This window comes from Daktulosphaira vitifoliae, unplaced genomic scaffold (assembly GCF_025091365.1).
Source record: "Daktulosphaira vitifoliae isolate Bord-2020 unplaced genomic scaffold, ASM2509136v1 Scaffold_4, whole genome shotgun sequence".
Taxonomy (NCBI): Eukaryota; Metazoa; Arthropoda; class Insecta; order Hemiptera; family Phylloxeridae; genus Daktulosphaira; species Daktulosphaira vitifoliae.
Window position 1 is genome coordinate 11,356,639 of NW_026099575.1, and position 27,864 is coordinate 11,384,502.

The following is a 27,864-nucleotide window of genomic DNA, read 5'->3' on the forward strand; positions in this document are numbered from 1 at the left end:
AAGAAAATAGCAGATCATGTAGCTTTTAGAATAATCCACCAATTTTTTAAAATTAAACACTATCTTAAGATTTGCATCGAAGCATTATTTTTTATAGTGATTTTAATCACTGTCAGATATCATTATACTTGATCCAGCTATGCCACGTAACCACTGTGCTGCGACCCCCCTGTTCTAGGTTTTTTTTTATTACCCTGAATGGTAAATATTGTTTTTAGAAAATTAAAAATATTTTACTTATTTTTTTTTCTTCGGTATAATTGTCGTAATTCAGTCGTCATTATTGTAACATGGAATAACACTGGGCAACCCTGTTCGTGTCTACAATAATGGTATTGTGTTAAAAAAAATTAACACTTCTACTTATATTTAATAATCATATTCTTTGAAGAACATGACTTTTCAACCCAAAAATTTAAATAAATAATTTAGAAAAATAATTAACAAACACATTTTTTTAACCACATTATATTATACATGTTTCAACCATAAATGAATAATTAATTCTATTTAAATCAATAATATTGTTTCCTTAGAAATCACTTTTCACAGAGAAAAATCTATAAATTACACTTGACAGTTTTTTTTCCTCTAATATTAATAATTAAACGCAATGTATAATAAGTGTAAAAAGTGTATTAGCGTTATGTAAAAATTTTATATAACGGTTAAATCAGTTTGGCGTTTAATGTCAAACTGATTTGTATATTATTCAATCATACTAATGTATAAAACTTTGTCAATTATTTGGCAATTAATTAATTAATTTTGCAACTGTCTCTGAACCTATTAAATTCTGTTCTATATAACAGCAATGTTAAAATGTCAACCTTTTTGTAAATAAATTTTTACAATTTAGATTATGACCTGTATAGACGTTTAATGTGCATTTATTATGCACAAATAAAGTGGAATAAACTACAAAGGTCAATTTAATGATTTTTGTTTTTAAAATATATTTTCAAGTTCAAAATAACTTTAGTGATACCATTTGACGTTCAAGTAGAAACCTATGGAACTTGGTAAATATATACAACACATATTATTTAAAAAAATTATATGAAATTATTTTCATATTTTGTGCACTAATTAAAGTAAGCTCATTTATAAATATTTATATTTTAAACAAATCCTTGACATTATGGTATCAAGGATTTATTTTTATTTATTGAATTAAATTAGTAGGAACAAATAATCGGAATATGTCAATGGCTTATTGTAAAAAGAATCAAGTGCTCTTTTGACAAAATTGAATTAATTGTAAAATTGTATTTACAAAATAATATTTATTGTGTATAAATTTGGCAAATAAAAACTCGATATTTAAGTCATTAGTTTGCATTAAAGAGTAATAATGCATAAAAGATAATATATAAAAAAAGTTTTCAATATTTTCTCCAGAAAAAAGTCAAAAGTACACTTAACAGTAAGCCAGTGGTACATAATATACTTTCATAGATATGTTTTTCTAAATCAAGATACAAATAAATGTTAATAACTTAAAATTTACATTATAATCATGATATAAATTTTATTCGAAACCTTTATGTATATTTTAAAATTAAGTTTATTATCCAAAATCATTAATATTTTCTATTTAATACGTTTACATAAAATCATATTTTGATAGATAACTCAGTTTGAGTATCAAATAATAAATCTCATTTTGGTTCTAAGAAAAGTTACATGTATTATCATATTTTATATACGTAAATTATTCGTGATTATACGTTTGGTGTAATCTATGATTTAACAATTTAATTAATCTTTAGTTATTAAAGAATTGGGTTTTCTAAGTACTAGCACATTTATGATTTTTCAAAAGACTATTTAATGAAATGACGTAGTTAAAAGGTATTTAATGAATTAGATAATTGTTGAAATAACTTAAGTATAAAATAAAATTTTGTTTTGCGCTCCCGATAAGAACATATTAAAAATTAGTTGATATATTGCTTAGACAAATATTTTTATTTTATTATTGGGGCATTGCATTTATCAACAAGGCATTAAATCATGGATCTTTTAATTCTGTTCAAATTTTTTTTGACGTTGTTTTAGATAAAGTGTGATAAAAAATTTAAATAAATTTTCTTTTTGGTTGACCCATTGTTAAACTATGGCATCGTTAAGGCGGCCTTGGAAAAATAAAGGGTAACATTAAAAAGTTCATACATTTTTAAAAATGAGTTCAGAGTGCTCTAGTTTTTATTATGCCTATTTTGCTAAAAGATATAAAGAATAAATAAAGGCTTTTTAAATTTTTGAACTTTTAAAAACAAAAACCTCTATAATTTCAAATTCTGAAAAATACCACACTTAAATATATATATACATATAAATAATTGACCATAACTTTAAGATGGTGTCTTTAATAAATAAAGGAGAATATTGTTATTCAAAGTAAAATATTGGCTTATTTGTGTTAAAAATATTATAATTAAAATAGATAAATAAAATTTGTACAATGTTCTTAAAAAAATGTTAATACTTAATTGTATAGTTTCAATAATATGTTTCACATCAATTTTATTGGAAAGATCAACATTTCGTTAAAAACATTATTTTCTTTCGTTTGTATTGTAATAAATATTTTTAATAGAAATATATTTTTAATTTAAAAAAAAATTAACCATAAGTAAAGAATTCTTATTATATAATTATGTGTAGCTCTTAGCAATTAAAAATATGGAACAATTAAAGTTTTCAGTTCTTAACTACTTTTTCATTTATTCCAAAAAAAATAAACGGTAGCACAGTGGGGTTGAGGCACAGTATGGATGTGGCATAATTGGAACAAGTATAATGATATCTAACAGTAATTAAAATCAGTATAAAAAAAAAACGTTTCGATGCAAATCTGTAGATAGTGTTTAGTTTTAAGAAATTGGTAGATTATTTCAAAAACAACAATAACTCTTATTCCTTTAATTTTATCTCGATTAGTTTTTGATTTATAATTATTATATATGAATAAATAATAATTTTAGTAATTAAATTTAGTATGAAATTGATATTCAATAATTTAATATTGTAATTTTTACGGGGATATTATAAAAATAATAAAGTATTAGTATATTTTTTCTTTTAACGCATATAAAAATTTAAAGAGCTTGACGCAATACTTTTCAATAAAAAATGTTTGTTACTTATAATAAAGTTTTAAATTTTATACAGTGGACTACAAGGACCTTTTATCAGAAACAAATATATGCTTTTTTAAATCAACTTTTCTCAATGATTTCAAATATGCAATTAAACTTTTTTATCACTTCTAAGTTTTAATATTATTACTTAATATAAAAAATAAGTATTTACATATAAAAAAAATAATTAAGAACAAAAAAAAAATTGTTTTAAATTAATACTGGTTTTGATTATTAATATGTTAAAAATAAGGAAAATGACATATTTAACCTATTTTGTTAATCATTAAAAGTTGATTTTTGTGAAAGTTTATAGTAAAAAAAAATTAATTTATTACAATAAATTTTAGCTCAATTTGAAAGTTTGAAATTGACATCATTAAATAAAAAATTTTATGAAAATTAAAAAAATTGTATTGTTAAGGTTAATATGCAGTCAGGAAATTTTATAATTTCTATTTACAGTATATTTATCAGAAAAGCTCAATATTTTTTTAAATTTTTATCTTAATAGATAACTGAAATAATAAGAATAATAGTAATGAAATAATAGTATTCATTTCCTAATAACTTTTGGTGTTTTAAAAGATTCTACAATTGAAATATTCAGAAGTTAATTAATTTTAATGATTTATTTTAACTAAAAGAATCAATCAAAACAAAGTTGTTAAAAAAGTTTACTCAATTAAGCGTATTATAAAATTTGATTATAAGTGTAAAAATCCATTATTAATTAAGGAGAAACTAACAATCATTTATTTTTAGAAATGATTTATATAACAACATGTTACCAAAAAATTTGGAATATTATAATCTAGTACTAGCACACATAAATAGAGTAAAGTATTATGAAATTACAAATTAAAATGATTTAATTTTGTAGTTGAAACCTATCTTATTAAACTTGATTCGTCAATTAATACTTCTAAAACATTAGAAATGAATGATTTTAATTGTCTGCATGGAGAACATGGGACAAGTAACTGTTTAATTAATAGATTAGAATTTTTTTTCAATTTTTGAGGGTAATATCTTCAACTAATTGTAATAATTTGACGTTACGTTGAAAAAAGTAGGCCAAGTTAGAGCAGAGAAAATAAATGATAGTCATAAAAAAATAACTTCTCAGCTTTACATCAAAGCTAAAAGCTAAAATATAGTAAAATAATTTTAATATGAATAAGAAATTTCTTCTCACAAGGGGTGACTACAGCGATGGGATCCTTGATCTTTATTGAAGTTATTGAATCTAAATGAGATAAAAATCAAAGAAGTTGAAAATTTATTTAAACTTAATCATTGTCTTCGACTAGGTACGATTTGTGATCTTTTGACGTATCGTTTAAAGAAATCCGTTCGGTGAAAGCTGAGAAAAAGTGGTAACAAATACAAAAAAAATACATCATAGTAAAACCAATACCTTCTCAGCTTCGCATCGAAGCTAAAAATTGAAAAATTGTCGAAATTTAGCGATTTTTAAATTTGTAATTTTTTTGGGTGATTTGCCTCGTTTACGTAGAATGAGGGAATTTTTTTCAATATTTGAGGGTAATGTCTTCGACTAGATACGATTTGGTATCTTTTCACGTATTGTTCATCAAAATCGGTCCAGCAAGAGCTGAGATTGAGTGTTCACAGACACACAAAAAAAAACACATCATAGTAAAATTAATATTTTAAAATAAAATTTCAGCTTCGCATCGAAGTTAAAAGAGATAAAATTTAAATTAAATTATACATCAGAGAACAAAATCCTACTCTATTAATGTAATTTGTATACAATATTTAGATGATTTTACATATATTTTTTATGAAGTCGTAATAAGATTGCATTATTAAATTAAAAATATGTTTTATGAGGTATACTTTATATATCTAAATTTGTATACAATACTTAGAAAAAAAATTATAAGAAAAAGTTATAATTATAAATTGATATACTGCACGAATATATTTTACATTTTACGTATTATCAAACAGGGTATATAAATGAAAAGGGTTTCTTCACTATTTTACTACCACTGATTATGTTTAAATCATTTAATGGAGAATGGGCTAACTAAAATATTGACTAGTCAAAAACCATTTTTGACTTCCATACGTGGCCAGCCCATGCGATTCTTCTATATTGTAATACTGCTTCTATGCCCGGTTCTTTATATAGCTGTTTTAATTCTATGTTGCTTCTACTTTAATATAGTCATGTGATATTATTTCTTTTTGATCCATATATTCTTCTTAATATTCGTCTTTCAAAGATTGCTTTTTTTTNTGCTTCTACTTTAATATAGTCATGTGATATTATTTCTTTTTGATCCATATATTCTTCTTAATATTCGTCTTTCAAAGATTGCTATTTTGTTCTTTATTCCTTTTGGTCGTTGGCCATGTTTCACAAGCATTTAAAGGAACTGGTCTGATAATTACTTTATACAGTGTAATTTTCAATTTGATTGATACTTGTTTTTATTTAATTATGCTCGTTAACCTATAATAGCATTTATTCGCCGAAGTAGTTCTTATATTAATTTCTTTGTGATTATTATTTTTGCTATTTATTGTAACACCCAGATATTTAAAACTATGTACCCTTTCAAACTTTAAATTCTCAACTTCTATATGTTCTCCGTGATTTTCTCGTCTTGATATAACCATATATTTAGTCTTTGATTGGTTAATTGGTAATCCGATGTCTTTACTATTTTTTATTAGGTCCTTAGTTCCCATTATTACTTCTTGTTTATTTGGTCCTAATATGATAATATCATCTGCACACTTTAAAATTTCGCATTAAACCATTTTACAGAAATATAATATAAAAAACAATTATAAATAATTTACAACAGTGATGTGTTTCAATTTTCAATGAAAAAAACATTTGACAAAAAATGGGGATAGTATTTTTAATAAATCACACTATAATTATTTTATTGTTGACTATTAGATTTCTTCTAAGATAATTTTGATAATTTTTTTTTTTTGTTATTGTTAAATAATATTTTTCCCCCTATTTTTGAATGGTTAAATACTTTTTAAGTTTATTTCTTATCTTTTACAAGGTTATCAACTTTTTTGTTTTAATAGCAACATATATATTTTGCTAATTAGAAAATTATTATTATTTTAGAAGAAATTCAATGGTCGACGATTAATTAATCATTCTGTATGTATACATTATTTTAAACTAGAAAAAAATTGTAATGTATTTTATGTATGTAAAATAATTTCCACTGTATTGTTTTATTTTAGAAATTTTATAAAATTAGCATAATGGGAATTAAAGAAGAAGTTGTAATATCTGGTATTGCAGGATACTTTCCCGAATCCGATAATGTAGAAGAACTTAAAGAGTTATTATTTAATAAAGTTAATGGCATAACTACTGATTCGAGAAGATGGTCACTTAGTATGAATCAGAAAAAATAATTAATTTTTTTAAATATGAAAATTTTTCGTTAATTTTATAGATATGTGGGATGTGCCATCGGGTACTGGAAAAATTAAGAATTTTAATGGATTTGATAGATTTTTCTTTAAAGCACACTCAAAACTTGCATCAGTCAAAGATCCATTATCTTATTTGGGATATGAACGAGCAATAGAAGCAATAATTGATGCTGGCTTGACACCTGCAGACTTAGATGGTACAAATACAGCAGTGATCATGGGAACGTTTCAGAGTGATTGCGAATCTCTTTTTTTACGTGATATAAAACAGAGTCATTTTATTCTTTTGGGATGTTCAAAGACTATGCAGGCTAACCGCATTTCATATTGTCTCAATTTATTAGGTAATATTCATTCAAAGACAAAAATACCTACATTATAATTTTTATATTTAAAATTACTTTTATTTTTTACATTAAAGGTCCAAGTTTTTCTATTTGTGGAGGTTGGACAAATGGTATGAATAGCTTGTCAATGGCTAAACGAATGATTGAAAATGGACTTATTGAATCAGCTATTGTTGGATGCACTAATTTAGTTTTGAAAGCAGAAATGCAATATCAATATATAGATAGACTTACTAAAACAAATTTCACCAAATCGCTAAGTGATGATGGTATGACTATTAATTTTAAAATCAATTTTTATTATTAACAACTAATCTTATACGATTGAATATATATTAAGCAATACTTCTTATTAATGAATTATTTTGTAATTTTGTAATTTATTAATTGTAATTAATATATTTTGTTCAATAAAACGCCAATTAAAGAAAATTATTCTTATACTTTTTAAACTATTCAATACATTTTAAACATAATACACGAGTATGACATACTCACTATAATAGTACTTTTCAATATAATAGTAAATTTTATGTTCTATCTTATATTTTATTTACAATAATATAATTATACAATTTATAATTTTATTTATTATTTATGTTAAAATACTCTTTAGCTGATGGATATAATAGATCAGAAGCATGTATAGTAATGTTTTTACAAAAAGGATCTATAGCTAAACGATCTTATGGTACGTTACTTAGTACAAATTTAAAAAATTTTGGTGATCATGCGGGTGTTCTTACAAGCCATTCAAAAGAATTCTTAAAATCTACAATTGTTGAAGCTTACCAAGAAGCTAAATTAAACCCTTATGATGTTGGATACATTGAAGCTTATGGTTCAGGAATAAAGGTGTTATTTATTATACAAATTAATTTGATAAAGCAGTTTATTACACAAAAATTTTCCAATAAATTCTTTTAAGATTGAAGATAGTATGGAAATGAATGTTATTGGTGAAGTTTTTTGTACAAAAAAAAGGAAAACTACGTTAAAAATAGGCTCATTAAAAAGTAATATTGGTCATACAGAAGAATGTAACTTGTTTGCATCAATTATCAAAGCTATCATAACATTTGAATGCGGTTATATACCACCAAATATAAATTTCAAAGAACCACATACCAATATACCAGCAATTCAATCTGGACAAATGAAGGTTAACTAATTTAATTCAATAAAATATTAATATAGATATTCTATAGAATGTGACATGTTCATAAATCAACATTGTTCTCATTCATTAAAAATTTGAATTTTTACGTATTTAAATTAACATGTATACACTCAAAATTAGCAAATAAGTAATGTATTAATGAAACCATAATTATTTTAGAAATATTTCAGTTATAAAACATACGCATATGATAAATAATTTATGTATTTTAGGAAATGTTTTTATAAGATTAAAATTTATTTTCATTTGTTTGTATTAATAGTAAAAGTGCCCCCCTTTTAAAATCTAAAATACATACTCCATACACAAATTTAGACAGCTAATTTTTTTTCGAGTTAATTAATTTAATGAAATTAGTAGAATATATATATATTTTTTTAATTATCAGCATGGAAATCTAATAAGGTATTTTATAAATAATGAGGACCAAAAGATTGTATAATTTAGTTTTGTTTTCTAGTTTAGTTTATAAATTATTTTTCTAAAGTTACTATTAAGGAACATATTTTCTTTGTAGATAGTTACAGAAAAAACACCTTTTAATGAAGATATAATAGGAATAAACAGTTTTTCTTTCACAAACAGTTTTAGCCACATAATACTAAAGCGAAATAATAAAACTTACAAAAACCAAATCGAAGTATCTGGCAATAACATTCCAAAATTGATATTTGTTTCTGGACGGATAGAAGACAACGTACGAGGCGCTTTAAATATTGTAATTTTATTATACCACTTAATTGTTTTTACATTTTTTTTTAATTCTTATTTGAATTGATTTTAGATTAAAACCCATGGAACTAATGATGAATATACTTCTTTAACGAATGATGTTTTTAGGAAAACAATTCCTGGCCATTATTATAGGAGTTTTGATATAATTACTGGTTCAAATGAGTCTAGAACTATAGATATCCAGGTTTATTATCTCTTATTATTATTAATAATAAAATGCGTGTGTATGATTTTTGATGCACGAGAGAAGTTTCTTGAAGGTGGTTGAGTGAAATAAAAAACAATTAAGAAATTAACAATGCAATTTTTAATTAAATATAAGTATAATTATAAATGTAAATGAATGAGTAAAGTTAAGTTCTTCTCTTTTTTTTGTTTCCACTTCTTGTTTATTCTAATTCTTCTATTTCTTTTATGATTTTCTTTTTTTCAAAATTACTACTGCTCCTTAAAACTCTATCATATTAAAAATTCAAAATCCATTTATTATTAAATTAAAAACTCAAACATTTTATTAAATTCAAAATATGTGTTCCCATTCAAAAAATACCTGCGAATATTGATGTAATAAAAAACCAATTAGCTACCTGTATTTGTATCCCTCGTGTAATATACAGGGTGTTCAGTAAGTCAGGAAACGGGTTTCTATTGTTCTCATTGTTTGTAACAATGAGAACAATAGAAACCCGTTTCCTGACTTACTGAACACCCTGTATATGTAAATTAACTCAAAAATTTGAAAATTTAAATATTGATATCTAATAAACGAATAAAGTTATACTAAAATTTCATATGACATGCGTTCCCATTTAAAAAAACAAAGTTGACACCTTTACAAGACATAAGAGATGAACTTAAAAAGTATTACATAGTTTATAATTCAAGTATAATGTGCAACTAAAAATAAACAAAAAAAAAAAATGTTTAAATTATATTTATTCTGTAAGTAACTGAGTGATTTTCTGTAAGTAACATGAATTGATCATGTTGATCAAGAATTTGAGTTATCTCTTACACCCGATATACTAAGTGAATTATTAGATTTTTGCAATATTTTGTTATTAAAACAGTAAATTCAATCTCTAATTATAGGATTTTTTTTATTTTATATGTGTCTGACTTGTGGGGCTTTGCTTTTTTGTGGATTAAATTTCGTAACAACACCAACAATATCTATTGAGCATATGTCCAGTGTTTAATTTATGATTGTTTTAACTTGTAGTTGTTTTTTTTACCAAAAATTATTCCATAAACCAAACCATTATGTTTCGTTATTTTTTTATACTTAGATTGCATTTGAATATAATTTTAATTTTGTATAATTTCGACAGTTTAATATTTATATAAACTCATATTTAAAGTTGGTTTTGTTGAAAAATTTGTTTGAAATCATAGCTTTCGGGTTTGTTATTTAAATAATTTTATTCTATGACAAATATAAATAAGTCTATGATAACCGTTATTATTTAGTAGATCATGTATTGCATAAATTATTTTAAAAGTATATGTTTACCTTGAATATTATTTTTGGCTTCTTCGTTAAAAGCTGTTGCATTTATTATTCCTGTGTATCAAATTTATTAGCCGCAAATCGTTTTCCATTTGGTGATCTTAAATTGTAAGACTTTATCATTGTTGCGCTGATTTTTCTTGCTTAGTACTACAAATCTGAGTTAAAAAATTTTTTTATCGTGATTCATAGTAATACTATTAGTAAAATTATTTCATATTGAATTTTATTTGTTAGAGTACTTTTTATACAGAGTGTTCAAAAAGTAAAGAAAAAGGTTTCTATTGTTTTCATTATTTGTAACAAATGACCTGTTTCCTCACTTACTGAACTTTTTGTATACTTGATTTTTGTATTCATCTCTATTGTTTTGTGTTTATTTTTTTACTTCTATAACTATAACTGCAATGATTTATTTTTTGTTAAAATTTAAGTGAAAAAAATTCAATTTAGCTAGTAGTTCTATATTATAATATCCTAGAGTATGTATATTATAATATTGTTTACTAGTAGGAATCTAAAAAAAAGAAGATGATTCAAGATTTTGAGCGGAGACATTAAACGATATTTGACCTATTAATTCAAAACAACCAATAATATTATACAGCAGTTTATAAATTTTAATATCATTATTAAATTTTTTTTAGATAAAGTATTAAATTTTACCTTTAAAGCTTGATCCACAATTTTAGTGTCATTAACACTATTAATTACATAATATAACTTTAAAACATCAGGAAATTAAAGGTTTACAATGATAAAAACATATTTTTAATATCATTTACAAAAATATTAAATAATATTAGTGACAAATATTAAAATATTTATAAAATAATTTTAATAATAATATTATAAAAAATATTATTTTTATTTTTACATATTTTTTTTCTTTGAGACAAATAAATTAATCCATCTTAGAAAAGAGCAATTTACTCCTAACAGTTTCAGCTAATATACTAATTTTCTATAATTAACACTATCTAAAGCTCTCCCTAAGATATATAATATCAATGTGTTGTTATTTATACCTCTTTTTCTAATTATTTGACCAGATATTTATCAAAGATCATAAGATTTGTGAAAGTAATTTTTTTTCTGAATCTGATGTAGTATGATATATGAATTGCATTTAAAGTAACTGATATTTTTGGTTTAAGTAATTTTTCAAATAATTTAGATAGTGCTCCAATTTTTTATTTGGTATATAAACTTAATACATTAGACCTATCGCCAGAATTAAAAATAGGAAAAAATTGCTTTATTCTTAATATTATGGGAAAATACCAGATATAAAGAAAATAAGAAGTGAATAGGAAGAGTAAGAAAGTATCAACAATTCAAAAGTAAAATCGAAGGTATTTTAACTGGACTATTTGTGGAATCCATTTTTAACTTTAATAATTGAGTACATCAGTTAAAGATAGATATTTACTATTACTATAGTACTACCTAAAATTATTATTTATAGATATTTATTATTCTACTTTTATCTACTTTTAATATATGTGTCATATTATTAAAGAAAAACTTGAACTAAAAATTGTATACAAATAATAAAATGAAAAAAAAAATCATTAAATTATTATTAAAAGAAATATAACATTTTTTAAAATTAATTTTTCCAAATTCAATTTTTGTTCTATTCAAAGTAAACTTGTTGATTATGTAAAATATAATTCTCTTTTTACTGTAGTGCGGGTGAATTTAAGTAAAGTTAAACTAAATAAAAAGAAGTATAAAATGAAATTCTAAACAGTATTTTGAATTACAAAAAAGCATACTTGAGTAAAGTACTTATCAGAATATCCCANAAACAGTATTTTGAATTACAAAAAAGCATACTTGAGTAAAGTACTTATCAGAATATCCCACATTTTTTATCATTATCTAACCTAAAAAAATTACTAATGAATCTATATCATGCAATTTTTATAGTTTTCAACACTCAAGGATTTTGAGGAATGTACATTAATTTTGAATACCAACATTTTATTGTAACAATTAATTTTTCAAATAATAGTATTGGTTTGATTAGATTGCACATTTTTCTTGTTAGTGTATTTGTAATTTATAACATTAGGAATATTTTGAAAAAAAATAACAATAAATCTAATGAAGTATTATTATTAGAGAACTTGAAATAGTGTTATACCTAAGAATGCAAAATAGTAATAATATATATTATACATTTAATAATGTTATTTTAATATTCAAAAATACCTCTATACATTTTTTTATTAAAAAAATTGAGATTTTATGTATTTTTAAATTTAAAAAATGGGTTTTATAGAACGTATACCTTAAGGTATTTAAGAAAAACTGTACTTAATTGTCTATTCAACTAATATTAAAAAATTGAAATGCTAAGAATTAAGTTTATTCGAAATACGTTTGGTTATAGAAACGAAAATATTATGACCTACGTTTTTAATTAGTTAACAAATATATTTCATTATTTCTAGAACGTAACATTGCAAAAACGTCCGGTATGGTATATATTTTCTGGGATGGGCTCACAATGGCCTGGAATGGGAACAGATTTATTGAAAATACCAATTTTCGCTGAAACAATTAAAAAATGTGATATAGTTTTACGGAAAAAAAAAATTGACATCTTTAAAATTCTGACAGATCTCGACACTACAATTTTTGATAACATACTTCATTCTTTTGTTGGAATTACAGCAATACAGGTATTCTTACTAAATATTTATCGTAAGAAACGATATTTTAATAAAATTAATTATAGCTTGGCCTAGTCGATGTATTGTATGCATTAGAAATCGAACCAGATGGTATAGTTGGACATTCAATGGGAGAAGTGGCTTGCGCATATGCTGATGGATGTTTTACGATTGAAGAAGCAATATTAGCTTCTTATTATCGCGGTTCATCATCTAATGAACTGGATTTGATACCCGGCATGATGGCTGCAATAGGTTATTTTGATTATTATTATAAAAATGGTGAACATTGTATAAACTTCATAGGTTCTTAGGTCTCGGCTATGCTCAAATGAAAGACATAGTACCGGAAGATATTGACATTGCATGTCATAATAGTTCATCAAGTTGTACTATATCCGGACCCGTTGAAAGTGTGGAAAAATTTGTGGCAAAATTAAAATCAGAAGGAATATTTGCTAAAGCTGTCAATGTATCTAATATTGCATACCATAGTCGATACATAAAACCTGTTGCTGTACTTATCGAGAGTCATCTCAAAGAAGTATGGAAAACAATTATTATTTCTTGCAATAAATAAGCACGTGTAACATTAAATTATAATAGATCATTAAAAATCCAAAACTGAGATCATCCAAGTGGATTAGTAGTTCAGTTCCAGAATCAGAATGGGATTCTGATTTGGCTCGATATTCGTCAGCAGAATATCATGCAAATAATAACTCTAGCAGTGTCTTATTCGAAGAGGCTACTCGATATATTCCTAAAGATGCCATCGCAATTGAAATAGCTCCACACGGTTTACTTCAAGCGATTTTAAAACGCTCTTTTCCTGAAACAGTGACCAACATACCATTAACTAAGAATGTGTTTGGAAACTCAATCAAATTTTTACTCAATGCTTTTGGAAAGTAATAAATACATTTAGGCAATGTAGTAATTAAAATTAATATTCATTTTTTTAAGAATGTATTTAAATGATTTGAATCCAAATATTCAAGCAATTTATCCTCCAATTGATTATCCCGTTAGTCGAGGAACACCTTTTCTACATAGTTTACCATTTTGGGATCACTCAAATGAATTATCTATTGTAGTAACATCTATTATGAAGGTATTATATTACAGTTATACAATAAATTTATGCTCTCATTAATAAATTGAACAGTGATGTTTCTATGACATTTTGATGTTACAACTCATATAACTCAAATAACTTATACCCATAAAAATATTTGATGACAAATATTAAATTGCTTATTAAAAAATGATTGTATTTTTTAAGGGTATTTGTTGTTGTAGAGAATTAGATTTGGCCTCCGTTTTAATACTCGACTTAACTTTGATATTCATTAAAGTAGTGAAGAGATTATGAATTATAGATAAGGTGACCATCAAATTTTTTCGAAAATATTATGTTAATTTTAAATAAAAAAAACAATAACAAAAATCAATCATTTTGGAAAAATATTTAAGATGTTTTCAAAACTTTAAACAAAAAAATTTAAAAACCAGATTGTGTATTCGGGTCTAGAATAAAGAAATCGTAAATAAGATGCTTTGATTTGATGTTCTCAAAATAGTGTACCCAATTACAACAATTAAATTTACTGTGTGCTTTTATAGCAATATGTTTGTCATAGATATATTGATACAGAAACATTATCAGCCATTCATAAATCATTATTATTATTTCCAGTTTTAAAGTTAATTAAAATAAAATTTTAAGATACAAATGATAATTAAAATAATATTTTTTTAATATTAATTAAACAAATTATATATTACATAAAATAAAAATAAAAAAGGTGGATTTCAATATGTGGTAATATGTTGATTGAGACTTAATGTATTTATAAAATTTGTTCACATTACTTAATGAAAATTTGCCATAATAAATTAGTATATTTTCGCTCTATGGTAAGTGACCTCACCAATGCCACCATAGTTAGATTTCTAATTAATATACATTATTTAGTGTTAAGAAAAATAACACCGAAGTCCTGAACCTTAATAATGAGTCAATTTAGCAGGTATATGGTAGCCAAAAATTTATCGGAGAGGTATTTAAGTATTGAACTGTTGGTTATTTGACTGTCCTCGAGCTGTTTATTTTTTACCGGCTCACATTATAATAATATTACTATTTATAATTTAAAAAAATTAATCGATTATACCCAAATTTATTAAAAAAATAAATATAATATTAAAACAGGGACTGTGACAGTGTAATGGTATTTATGATTTTTGTTTTGAAAAATTATCGGTTTTGATTCAAAATTATAAAAAAAAAACATTTAATTCTATTAAAACCGATTTTTTAAAATTATTTCACTAATTAGTTTGTATGTATTGTTTACATATCTTTTTATAGTTAGTTTATATTGTTACCTATAAAGATTGTTAAAATTACAGTAGAACCTTCATAAGTTAAAGCACAAAGGAAATTTTTTTTTCGATTTATTAAGGTTTCGAACTTAAATTCCGAATTATTAAGGTTTTAAAGAAAAATTAGTCTTTCAGAATTAATTGAAATCAACTTTGCATTTACAATATAAAGCCACATTCAAGTAACAAATCTATAGATAATTTAATGACGTTTTAATACATTCTTGCATTCATTAAATTAATTAACATGAAAAAATAATTAATTTAAGTTGTCATAATTAAATTATTTCATGCATAAAAGCACTGTAAATATTCACAATTATTTATGAGAAACTATAAATAATTTATTCGAATTATCTATAATTTTTGTTTCGATTAATCGAGGTTTTTTCAAGGAAATGGAATTTACCCTAATTAAGGTTTCGTTCTATTAAGATTACACTTAATATCGAGATTTTTATTGATTTTTTTCTTTAAGGAATCATCAACAGAAGAAATTATAAATATAAATTTAAATGACTATCAAGATTTAATACATCATAACTTTCAAGGAAATTGTACTGCCCCACCTTCATTTTTGTTGGTAAGTATCATATTTTGTAGTTTAAATAAAACTAAATTTATTATTTTTAGTTCTTAGCATGGAAATGTTTTTTAAAATTCAAAAATATCAATAATATATTCTCCGTTGCTGCCATTATATTTAATGATATAAAAATTGAAAAGAGGGTTGAAATTTCTACTAATGGTTTGTTATTGCTATGACTTATTACTATTATTAATTTTTATATCTAATATTGAATTTCAGATTCTATTCAAATTTATTTCATGCTTCAACCATCAGGATTATTTGAATTTTCCTGTGGTGAAAATGTAATTTTAACTGGTCGTATGAATTATTTAAAAGATTCAGAAGTCAAAATATCTAATATTCAATCAAAAGTTTCGGTAGAAAACGAAAAAGCTGAATTGTTTCTATCAAAAAATGAAATATCAGTTATATTTAAAAATAAAGGATATCATATTAATAACGAAATGATGTGTATTGAAAGTGCAGAATTTTTCGACAAAAGAATTAAAGCACAAGTTAAATCAATCAATAATTCGTTTTATTTTTTGGATAACTTATTGAAAATTGCCTTATTAGAAAACTTGAACTCTTCTAGCGTAGAAGATCTAGAATATATTGAAGAATTTATCATTGATCCAAGAATAATTGAAAATAAAAAAGAAGAATGTAATAGCACTTAATTATTTTAAGTTAAAGACATGATACTTTAACCTTGGGTTGAGATATTTCCTTCTTATTCGTGTATTTTAGTTTAATATTAAATATCTGCACAGAAAATAAATAGCTAAGCAAGAGCGTACTGTATAAAAATTGATATCAAAATATTCTAAGTAAAAATATCCGAAACAAAAATATAAAAGTTAAAATATCTGCTATACTAAAAAAAACTTATTAAAATCATCAAATTTATCGTCAATATACAATACAGCCAACAATATTTTTTTGTTGATAAAACAAAAAATTTTTTAGCACAATAAAAAAATTATCAAGCAAACAAATATTTTGTTCTAGTAACAAAAATATGATTAATTTAATAATAAAAAAATTGCCGACTGCGTATTTCTTTTTAGTGCATATTCAAAGTCAAAATAAATATTATAGGTACAAAAATATCCATAATTTGTAAAAAATTATCAATGCACATCGGGGTATTACACAGTGTTCATTCTTTCGTATTATATCAATTATGAGTTAATTCCGGAGAGGTAGCTGCTATTTTTTTTTTAATGTACTTTTATTATTTATTGTTTCTTTTGATTTTTAATACAGTTGGCAGAAATACATTCTATATACATTCAGTATACATTCCTATAACTTTTGATATAGTTAACATTTTGCTGTAATATCTAATTTTTTTATAATTCATGCAATTTCAAAATAGTTTAAATTATATTTCTTATTATTTGTTTTCAATAATAAAATATTGCATTTATTTAAAAAAATTTAACTTTTAATAAAAACTAGTTTTTATTACAATAATGATTAATAGATTGATAACAATTTTAGGATAAGTAATTATTGAGTAAAAAACATTGTAATATAGAATAAGATATATGACGGGGGTTAACATACATTATTAATATATACCAGTAAGAGTTGTTACCTACACGCGCTACATACTCACTCTATGGATAGAAATATTTGCAAGAATAGTGCTAAAAACTGTTTTTTATTATTATTAAAAACAAATAATAAAAAATTGATTTTAACGTAATTTGAAAATACATAAATTAAAAAAAAAAAATTACTTCACAATGTTAATTGTATCAAAAAGTTTAAGAATTTTATATATAGCAGATATTTTGTATATTTCTACATTGGATATTTTTGATTATTTTATCTAAATTAACTAACACACGTGCTTGAGCTGTAGTATATTATTTACGAAATATATTTTGATAAATATTTTTGTTTAAATTTCACTGATTTATCATGGTTAGAATATGTGTATGTATCAATTTATCTCCATGTCTATTCAACTCATAAAAAGATGTTGAATACGTCTGTCAAATAAATTAAGTAGTACATTATCTAATCCATGATAATACAGAAGAAATTCTTAACTACCCAACAAAATATCTTCAAATATATTAGAGTTAATCATCATTTTATATTTTTAATAATAATGGTGGTTTTTTATTGAGCTATATCATTAAAAATTAATTTTTTGCTACTATATCGTATACTCAAAAATCATATAAACTTAAGATTTCCACCCTAATTTATTTTAATTTATTTAATTTAGAACTCTAATTTATTTTAATATCCACAAATTTATTCAATTAAAAAAAAATGTAATTATTAGATATTCAACCAGTTACACTTGTTTAAAATTTAGGAACGATAAGAAAAATAGCATACTAAATATACTTAATAGCATATTTTTAATGAAAAATTAACGAATAAAAATGTTTTTATTAAAAAAAAATACCTGCTAATTAGGGGAATTCAAAATAGCAATTATTGCAAGAAAGGAAAACTTTTCAACTTTTGATAACGTTTCGGAAATATCGCATTCTTTAAACATATATTAAATTGAAAATTATGATACGTATTATAAATTAAAAAAGATTGTTTTGTCTATTTATCTTACTATATGAAAATGGACGCCATTGTTAAAAAACATGTTTTTTTTCTGTCATATTTTATTTTACTTTAGATTTTTGAAAAATGAATGAATCAATACAATATTTTTTATAAATATTTAATGTATACCCCTTTCTTCCAACATATTTTTTATTAAAATTGGACCATTTCTGTTTATTTAGGGGGGGGGGGGTTAAAAACTTGAAACATAATATGGAAATTTAACTTTTTCAGCTTACATTGAGTAAATGTGTCGGAAGTATTCTGAACTTCAAACTTATATTAAAATAAAGTTTATATTACATACTAAAAGTTAAAAAAAATTTTTCCGAAATCCTTATCTTCTACGAACATAAAATATAGCTGCCAAAAATGAACAAAAAATATAATTTTGGTGTAAAAATCAATTATTGNAAAAATGAACAAAAAATATAATTTTGGTGTAAAAATCAATTATTGTAAATTTTTACTACCATTAAAATTATTTATATAATTATTTAATAATAAATAGGAATTATTTGTTACTTATTAATTATAACTATTATTGTTAAAAATATAAAATAGTGAATAACTCTAATATATTTAAAGATATTTTGTTGCGCAGTTAAGGTGTAACCTTGCATACAGTTGTTCAATAATTAAGAAGCAAGTTAATTTTTATGAGCATTAAGAACAAAAGGAATCCTTTATCTAACCATTTAAATATTCATTTTATAAACTTAAAAGTAAGATTTAATAATTTGAAAATTCTTTACATTTTGTTTTAGCTGTTAGTGTAATTTTTAATAATGCGACAAAAGAAGTTACAAGTGAGGGAATTTACATAAAAAGTATTAAATATATTCAAATACAAACAACTGACAAATTGAGTTCTAATTTAAAATTAGAAAATTGTAAATTTCATTTATTTAACAAGGCGCAGCACATGGTAATTTAAAAATTATATTTTTTATGTTAAAAACTTATTGAATTTTGAAGTAAATTTAAAAATAATGAATCTACGAGTAATAATTACAATTGTTATTTAAGTAAGTTTTTTTTTTAAGGATATTGTTGACTTTATAGAGAGTTCTGTTGATTTAATTACAAATTTTAACCAGCTGAAGAGTAGCAATTTAAAAAAAAAATTAAATTTGGTGATACAAGAACTTGACATTGAAAATCAACTTATAAAGAAATGTACAGAGGACCTAAAATATTTTTTGAATAAAAAAATGTCAATCGATGTATGATATATATTTATAATGAACAAAATTTAAAAAAATTAACAGTTCAAATAATATTAAGAATCTAAATTATATAAAAATTAATTTAATACGCTTTAAAGTGTTTGTTTTTATGGTTGTTTATAGTTCGTCATACTTAATTCAAAAGAAATGTCTCGATTTAAAAATGATTCAGAAATATATGTTGCTGTAACAACTTCTTCTAACATAAAAGATTCAATTGTTAAATTAACTACTGATTCGAGCTATATACTTGTCTTATCAAATGAGTTTATATACAATATTGATAATTGGAAAAATATTGTTCATCAAAAATTTAATAATTGTTGCATAACTTTATTAAAAAAGGTAGAAAACTTATATAAATATAAAATAAATTCAAAATACTAAAATTGATAATTATTTTATTTAGAGAGTAATAATTAATGAAAATAGTGTTTTTATTAAAACTGACACAAATAAAGTTAATTTAATTTTGTGGAAAACGATATCCGAATGTAAAACATCAAATAAAAAAATTTATTTAATTTCGAAAATTGAACCACCTATGGGAATCTATGCATACGTTTTAAATATTTTAGAAACATTTAAAAGTGAAAATCTCAGGTATAAATATGAATTTATATATGAGATTATTTTACAATTATTCCGAGTATGTTAATTTATTGTTGTAGATTTATTTTCATGCTCGACTCAGATGTATCAGAAATATATGATACAAAAGATTTTTATGAAGACCAAATTAGCAAAGATTTATTAATTAATATTTACAAAAATGGAGGTTGGGGTTTGTTCAAAAATGTTTTGCACGAAAACATAACCTTAGAAAATAATTTTACGCAAGAAAAATTACCAATTCAAATTTCTTTGACTAAGTATATAATGTTATCTTGAATTTAAATTACAATATTTGTATTTTATTATTAAATAACATACTCTTATATTGACTGTTAACTATTTTATAATCAAGAACACAAATAAACTTAAAATATGTATTATATTTAAAAAATTGTATAAAAATATTAAGCTAAACTAAATTAAAAATTGTTTTTTTTATATAGAGTTGATGGTTTGTCTATAAAGTACCTTGGAATAAACCACTGCAATATTGCTGTAGACGAATATTTAAATGTAACATTTTTTTAAATTTACAATTTCTAGTTCAAAATAATTTTTTTTTTTTAGAATGAAATTGGATCACTTGATTATACAGGTTTTACTAAAAATGAAAAATCAGTCATGGGAATTTTATCATACAATCAAAAAGAAAACGAAGTTATTTATGAAAAAGAATTAGCTTGGCCTGTTCCAAAAGAATGGACATTAGAGGACGCTGTTACAGTTCCTATGACATATTCTACTGTAAGTACAATTTTTTTTTATATATCATATTTAATTTCTTCTCATGTAAGTAACTTAGTGTTAGTGTTAGACAGTGTGTATATTAAATACATGTCAAATAATCTAGATCAAGATAAAAGATTGACATGGTACCGTGTTTCCCTCAGCCGTACATCACGTTATCAACCTAAATGAAAGTGTATCGGGATCTGAATCATAAGTGCACAGTGGCCTAGTGGTAAGGTTTGTCTATACGACGCCTTGGGTCGCGGGTTCTAATCCCGTACTGTGCCTCTTTTTTTCACATGATTTCTGGTACATTTTCGATAACCGGCCGTCAATCCCCGGCGGCCGTGTTAAGATAAATGCACTTTTATCTAAATTATATTTGGTTCTCCAAAGGCATTATATATATCTCCGTTTAACCTTATTTCATATCTTTGTGTTACATTGTTTATTTTGGTCCTCATATATTCCTTAGAAACTTCCTTTCTAGTATAGCCAATTTTCTCTCATCTTCTAACGTTGTTGGTCATGTCTCACATGCATACGTTATGATAGGTCTTGCAATTACTGTGTATAGTCTCATTTTCGATTTTTTTGATAGTAGCTTTAAGCGCAGATATTTAGATAGTGCATGTATATATTTTTTACCTGCTAGAACACGTTTCTTAATCTCTTCGTAATTGTTGTTTTGGCTGTTCTGTACCAAAATATTTAAAACTATGTACTTTTTCAAATGTATACTCTCGATCTGTATATTTCTTGTCTGATGTATTTGTCGTTGTTCTCTTGTTATACACATATTCTTAGTTTTGTTTTCATTTATTTCAAATCCTATTGTCTTGCTACTTCATATGAATTCCTCTGTTGCTAGTTTTAATCGTCTTCAGTTTCTCCAAATACTACGGTATCATCAGCATACGCTAATATTGATACAGATTCTCCGATATTAATGCCTTTATATTTATTATGTATGCTTCGAGCTACCACCTCCAGTGCGATGTTAAAGAGTATAGGAGAGAGTGCAGTACCCTGTTTTAGTCCAACAGTAGTTTTTAACTCTTCAGAATGTGTTTGTCCTAATCTTACTTTGCATCATCTTGTTGTTTCTATACACATTCGGATTATTGCTCTTATTTTGGCTGGTATACCAAATAGTTCTAGATGTTTCTATAATTGTTCTCTTTTAACCGAGTCATATGATTGTCTAAAATCCACAAATAGTAAATGCAATTTCTTATTGAATTTATAATATTTTTCTATCAGTTGCTTGAGCATGATTGTATGACCAATTGTCGATGTTCCCACTAAGAAGCCCTTTAGTATTTTCCTATAATATAGGATTATCATGCCTCGCATGATAATCCTATGAAATCACTTCAATATTATTTTGGTTTAAATAATTTTACGTATTTTATTAATTTTTGGATAAATATATAATTTATCATAATGCCTTAATGCCATAATCTCCTATACTCTTTAACATCGCACTGGAGGTGGTAGCTCGAAGCATACATAATAAATATAAAGGCATTAATATCGGAGAATCTGTATCAATATTAGCGTATGCTGATGATACCGTAGTATTTGGAGAAACTGAAGACGATTAAAATTAGCAACAGAGGAATTCATATGAAGTAGCAAGACAATAGGATTTGAAATAAATGAAAACAAAACTAAGAATATGTGTATAACAAGAGAACAACGACAAATACATCAGACAAGAAATATACAGATCGAGAGTATACATTTGAAAAAGTACATAGTTTTAAATATTTTGGTACAGAACAGCCAAAACAACAATTACGAAGAGATTAAGAAACGTGTTCTAGCAGGTAAAAAATATATACATGCACTATCTAAATATCTGCGCTTAAAGCTACTATCAAAAAAATCGAAAATGAGACTATACACAGTAATTGCAAGACCTATCATAACGTATGCATGTGAGACATGACCAACAACGTTAGAAGATGAGAGAAAATTGGCTATACTAGAAAGGAAGTTTCTAAGGAATATATGAGGACCAAAATAAACAATGTAACACAAAGATATGAAATAAGGTTAAACGGAGATATATATAATGCCTTTGGAGAACCAAATATAATTTAGATAAAAGTGCATTTATTTTAACACGGCCGACGGGGATTGACGGCCGGTTATAGAAAGTGTACCAGAAATCATGTGAAAAAAAGAGGCACAATAGACTTATGGTTCGAGGTTCAAATCTCACCAGGTGCCAGCATTTTTACACTTAAAAAAAATAGTGTAAATATAAGGAAAAAATTAAAAATACGTATGATTATTATCTCATGTAGATTAAACTCCTATAACTTCATTGAAATCAAGGACCCCATCATTGTGTTCTCTTCTTATGAAAAGAAATTATTTTATTATGCGATATATTTTTGTATCTTTCATACATTTATCTCAGCTCTTGTTTAACCAATTTTTTTTCATTAATATGTCATAAGATCGCAAATTGTATCTAGTTAAAATTATCATCAACAAAAATTTTAAAAATATCCTTTGTTCACGGTAAATGTGGAAGGAGTTCAAAATTTGAGACATATTAATAAAAAATAAAACTAGTATATTTAGAAAGTATATTTAGTACTATAACTAAAGTATATAAGCTCAATGACATTTCTGAAATATCATAAAAAAATCAATTCAATCCGTTCATTTTTCACCGTTTACGACCTTTTTTTCACACGATCGAGACGCCTAGGTCGAATTTCTTGCGACACTTTACGACATAAAAACAATTTTTTTTTCGATTCGCAATTATATCACGGCAATCTGCACGTGTCGAGGAAGCGCCAAAAATCCGAACCAAAACTCTGGCAGCTACAAGCGTTTGAAATTCATCAAATTTCAACGAAAAATAACGATTTTTCTGTATGCCATGTACACGTTCTATGATCTTATTATATGATAGAATATGGAAAGAAACGTTTCTCTGGGAAAACTACTTCAGCATGCTCGGATTTTCAAATAATTTTTCAACAAAAGTACTCGGTCACGAGATTTTCGGAAAATTATTACCGCGAGCCAACGAGCGTTTTAAAATTCCGACCGTTTTCGAGAAAAACGCTCGCTGACGCCAGCGTCATACGACTTACGGTTTGAAATTTTCACCAGACCCACTCAATAACATTTCTGAGATATCATAAAATATTTAATTTTTAGGTTTACTATATGTTAAAAGTTCTTACAACTTTACGAAAATTTAAAACTGTTTTGATTACATCTGGTACTCATCCAATCGGTTATGCAGCCATTTCAGTTTGTTTACCTGAGGTGAAAGATGTCTATGTCATAGTAGAAAATGTACAACAAGCTGTTCTAATATCTAAAAGCTTTCCTTCTGTAAGACTATCTTTAACATATGTTACTTAAATATTAATATTTGTACTGAAAATTATATTGTAGTTATCAGAGTCTAATATAATTGTGAATGAAAATAATACATTCGACATAAATATAAAATTGAAAAACAAGAATGTTGCTGTTGATATTGTATTGAATTTCTTAAAAGATAAAGGATTTGATGCTGCAGTTCGTTCATTAAATTCTCACGGTAAATTTTTTCAATATTGTCAAAGTGACATGAAAAGATACAAAAAATTGGGTAAGTCTCATAAATTGTCTTTGACTTAAAGTAATGTTTATTGTTTGTTCATTATTAAAGATTTGTTCACAATACAGGTTTAAAAATATTTCTGGAAAACATTTCTTTTTACACAATATTTTCTAAGAAGTTTTTAAATGAATGCGATGAAACTAAAAGAATTGTTCATAAAGAATTTATGAATGGTCTAAGCCGAGGTATTATAAAACCATTAAAAAAGACTATTGTTCCAATGTCTTTCTCCAGCGAAAAATTACTTGATACTCTGAAGTATTTATGCATCATGAATTTAATTAATTTGTAATTTTCAAAAATATAAACATTTTTTTTTTTTTAGGAAATCATCATTTGTTGAAAAATTTATTATTCCTGTTGATGATTCTATTTTAAAAACAGGACCTATGGAAAACAAAGTTTTAGGCCTTTATCGCTGTAATCCTGAATACGATTATGTTATTATTGGTAATACTATTTCATAATATTGCTAATTTCACTCTTTTAAATGATATTATTTATGTCAACGATAGGTAACAAGACTGAATGGTTAGACGTTGTTGAATGGTTAGTATGTAGAGGAGCACAAAACATTGTAATCTTAATAAACAATTATATTTTATCTTCAATTGACTGTAGAAGGTATTTGGAATTATATTAATTTAGAAAGGAATTCGCATATACCACTTTTAAATATCCTAATACACAAATTTAGATTTAACCAACTCTTATCAAAAAAAATTTCTCTTAAAATTGAATCATATAAATCAAAAAAAACAAAAGAAGACACAGTATATTGGCTTGATCGCTTGACAAACTGGAACCGAGTTGGAGGTTTATTTTTAGTCAATCAAGTGAATAGCTATTAGTTTTTATTTTAACAAAGTACTTAATGAATTATTTTGTGACAGACTAATCAAGAAAACGTTCAAAAAATTGCTTATTCTTTTGAAAAATTAAATAAACTAAAATCAACACTATTTGTTTGTATTTCATGTAATAGCAAAAGTATTTGTGAAAATCTTAAATCTATAGGGATCAATGTTATAAATATTTCTTCTGATAAAGTCTCCAATCAACATATCAACACAAAAATGATTTTAAAAACTTTAGATTCTCTTCTTATTAATTCAGAAAAAATTATTTCATCTATTTTTATATGTTCAATAGATAGAAATGAAAAAAAAAGTAATATATAATTTTGATTAAACTATAATTTTATTTTGAAACGAATAAATCACATTTTTAATATATTGGGTTCTACAATAGACAATCTAGCTTATGTTTTAAGGAATTTACCTGAAACTACTGAAGAACTAGTTCAGCTACTTGAAAAAATAGAAGATCTACCTAATTTCAAGGAAGTGCAAACCAAAAGTCCAAGATATTCACATGTAAAAGAAATTCCACCAATATTTGTTATCCCAGGTTTTAATTCAAAAAGACTAGAAGCTCTTTATAAAAGACTGCAATATCCAACATTCGAGGCACGCATCCCAGAAATTATAAGTTCCACCAGTGATCTAGTTAATTTGCTTGTTAAAGTAATTACTTTTTTATTAGGTCTACAGCTTAATAAACTTTCAAACAAACTTTTTTCATGTATTTTTATATTTTTTAAGAAATTAAGAGAAATTTCTAGTCATAAAATGGTTTCATTAATTGGCGAATCGTGGGGTGGCGTGATTGCGCTCAAGATAGCACAAATATTAGAAAGCCAAGGAATAATGGTTGCTGTCACATTATTGGATGGAGATCCTGATTACGTTTTTGAGTGGTTACAAATTTTAAAATCTAATCAAAATTCAAAAATTATGTTGGAGCAAAACTACAGATTTCCATTACAAAACGTAATAAAAAAAAAAATAATTTTCTTAAAAATGTGTAAATTTAAAATATTAATTATACATTTTAGTGTTATGGGGATAATCTTTTAAAGCAGTTTTAATTAGTAGAACAGTTGTATTATATTTTTAGTAATACAATTGATAATTATTATTTGTTATTGTTCAATCCAATACATTATATTCATAATATGTAATATTTTGAAACATTAAAGTTTGTAGGTTTATAATTGAATCTTTTTATCACATTAGACTTAAAATTATAAATAGTAAATATTGAAAATTTTCAGTTCTTAACTTAATCAGTTTCTTATTTTTATTTTCAGTATATCTCAAAGGAAGATTTTAATAAAAACGAATTAAAGAATTCAATAAGACGAAATAATACAACTCCTGCATTTAACGTTTTAAAATCTCTTGATATAATTTGGAATAGATTGGATTCTTTGATGAAGTCTACAAAAAATCCGTATAAGTTACTCAGTAGAGTTCATATATTTACATACAATAGGGTATATGATTTTAAAAATTCGCCGCATATCAAAGAAGTAAGTTATAAAAATTTTAAATGGATATATGATTATAATAATATTGTTATAATTAATCCTCAATTAAACAGCTAGAATGGTATTTAGTCCCAATTGAATAAAATTGTGCAAAATACATATAACTATCATAAAAATATTTTTTGTATTTGATACTACAATTTTTATGATTTAATTTTGTTAAGGTTTATTGCATTTTGTATAGCTCCATTTAATGTATATATCAATTAAACATCAGCAATGGTTTTTTTATGTAATATCTTTTTTTAATTTATGGATTACAAATATACATTTGTATATTATATAACAATTTATAAATATATTTAAGAAATATATATTTTTATATATATAAATAAAAATTTAAAAAAATGTAGTATTAAAATGAATGTCACAAAAATTTCTTTATAGTTTTGTTCTAGCATACCAAATGTACAAAATATTAGTGAAAATAATGTTGAAAATGAAGAATTATACCGAAAAATAAATTCAAATGCTGCCATAATGTGGTCTAATAGCATTGAAAAATCTATTGCTGAGAATTATAATAATTTTTACTTTGATAAATATATAATTTAAACAATCTTTATATAGACCTATTTAATTTTATATTTTTTACAAAAACGTGTAAAACTAAAAAAATATCTCAAATAAAACTTTACAGAAATAAGCAATTGTTAATTATT

The 27,864-nt window shown here is 24.3% G+C and overlaps 1 protein-coding gene across 5 annotated transcripts; it reads left to right on the top strand.

Moving 5' to 3' along the window:
* The first annotated feature begins 944 nt into the window (after positions 1–944).
* Positions 945–27,864, top strand: LOC126905921 (fatty acid synthase-like). Of its 5 annotated transcripts, XM_050686065.1 has the most exons (35): positions 973–1,022; positions 6,274–6,309; positions 6,396–6,552; positions 6,614–6,937; positions 7,015–7,209; positions 7,557–7,795; positions 7,869–8,102; positions 8,638–8,838; positions 8,905–9,039; positions 12,828–13,058; positions 13,115–13,304; positions 13,364–13,593; positions 13,656–13,960; positions 14,016–14,163; positions 15,916–16,020; positions 16,071–16,185; positions 16,246–16,674; positions 19,362–19,522; positions 19,641–19,820; positions 19,947–20,168; positions 20,233–20,426; positions 20,495–20,695; positions 20,882–20,951; positions 21,006–21,182; positions 24,357–24,536; positions 24,600–24,798; positions 24,876–25,068; positions 25,136–25,260; positions 25,326–25,434; positions 25,508–25,646; positions 25,704–25,980; positions 26,062–26,336; positions 26,415–26,642; positions 26,963–27,184; positions 27,590–27,864. In XM_050686065.1, exons 3-35 carry the CDS (start codon positions 6,417–6,419, stop codon positions 27,755–27,757), a joined length of 6,537 nt encoding a protein of 2,178 aa, XP_050542022.1. In that variant the 5' UTR covers positions 973–1,022; positions 6,274–6,309; positions 6,396–6,416; the 3' UTR covers positions 27,758–27,864. The 5 variants fall into 5 exon arrangements, with proteins under 5 accessions (XP_050542021.1, XP_050542024.1, XP_050542022.1 ...); XM_050686064.1 differs by lacking the exon at positions 6,274–6,309 and having other exon boundaries at positions 945–1,022; XM_050686067.1 differs by lacking the exon at positions 6,274–6,309 and having other exon boundaries at positions 945–1,022; positions 6,614–6,826.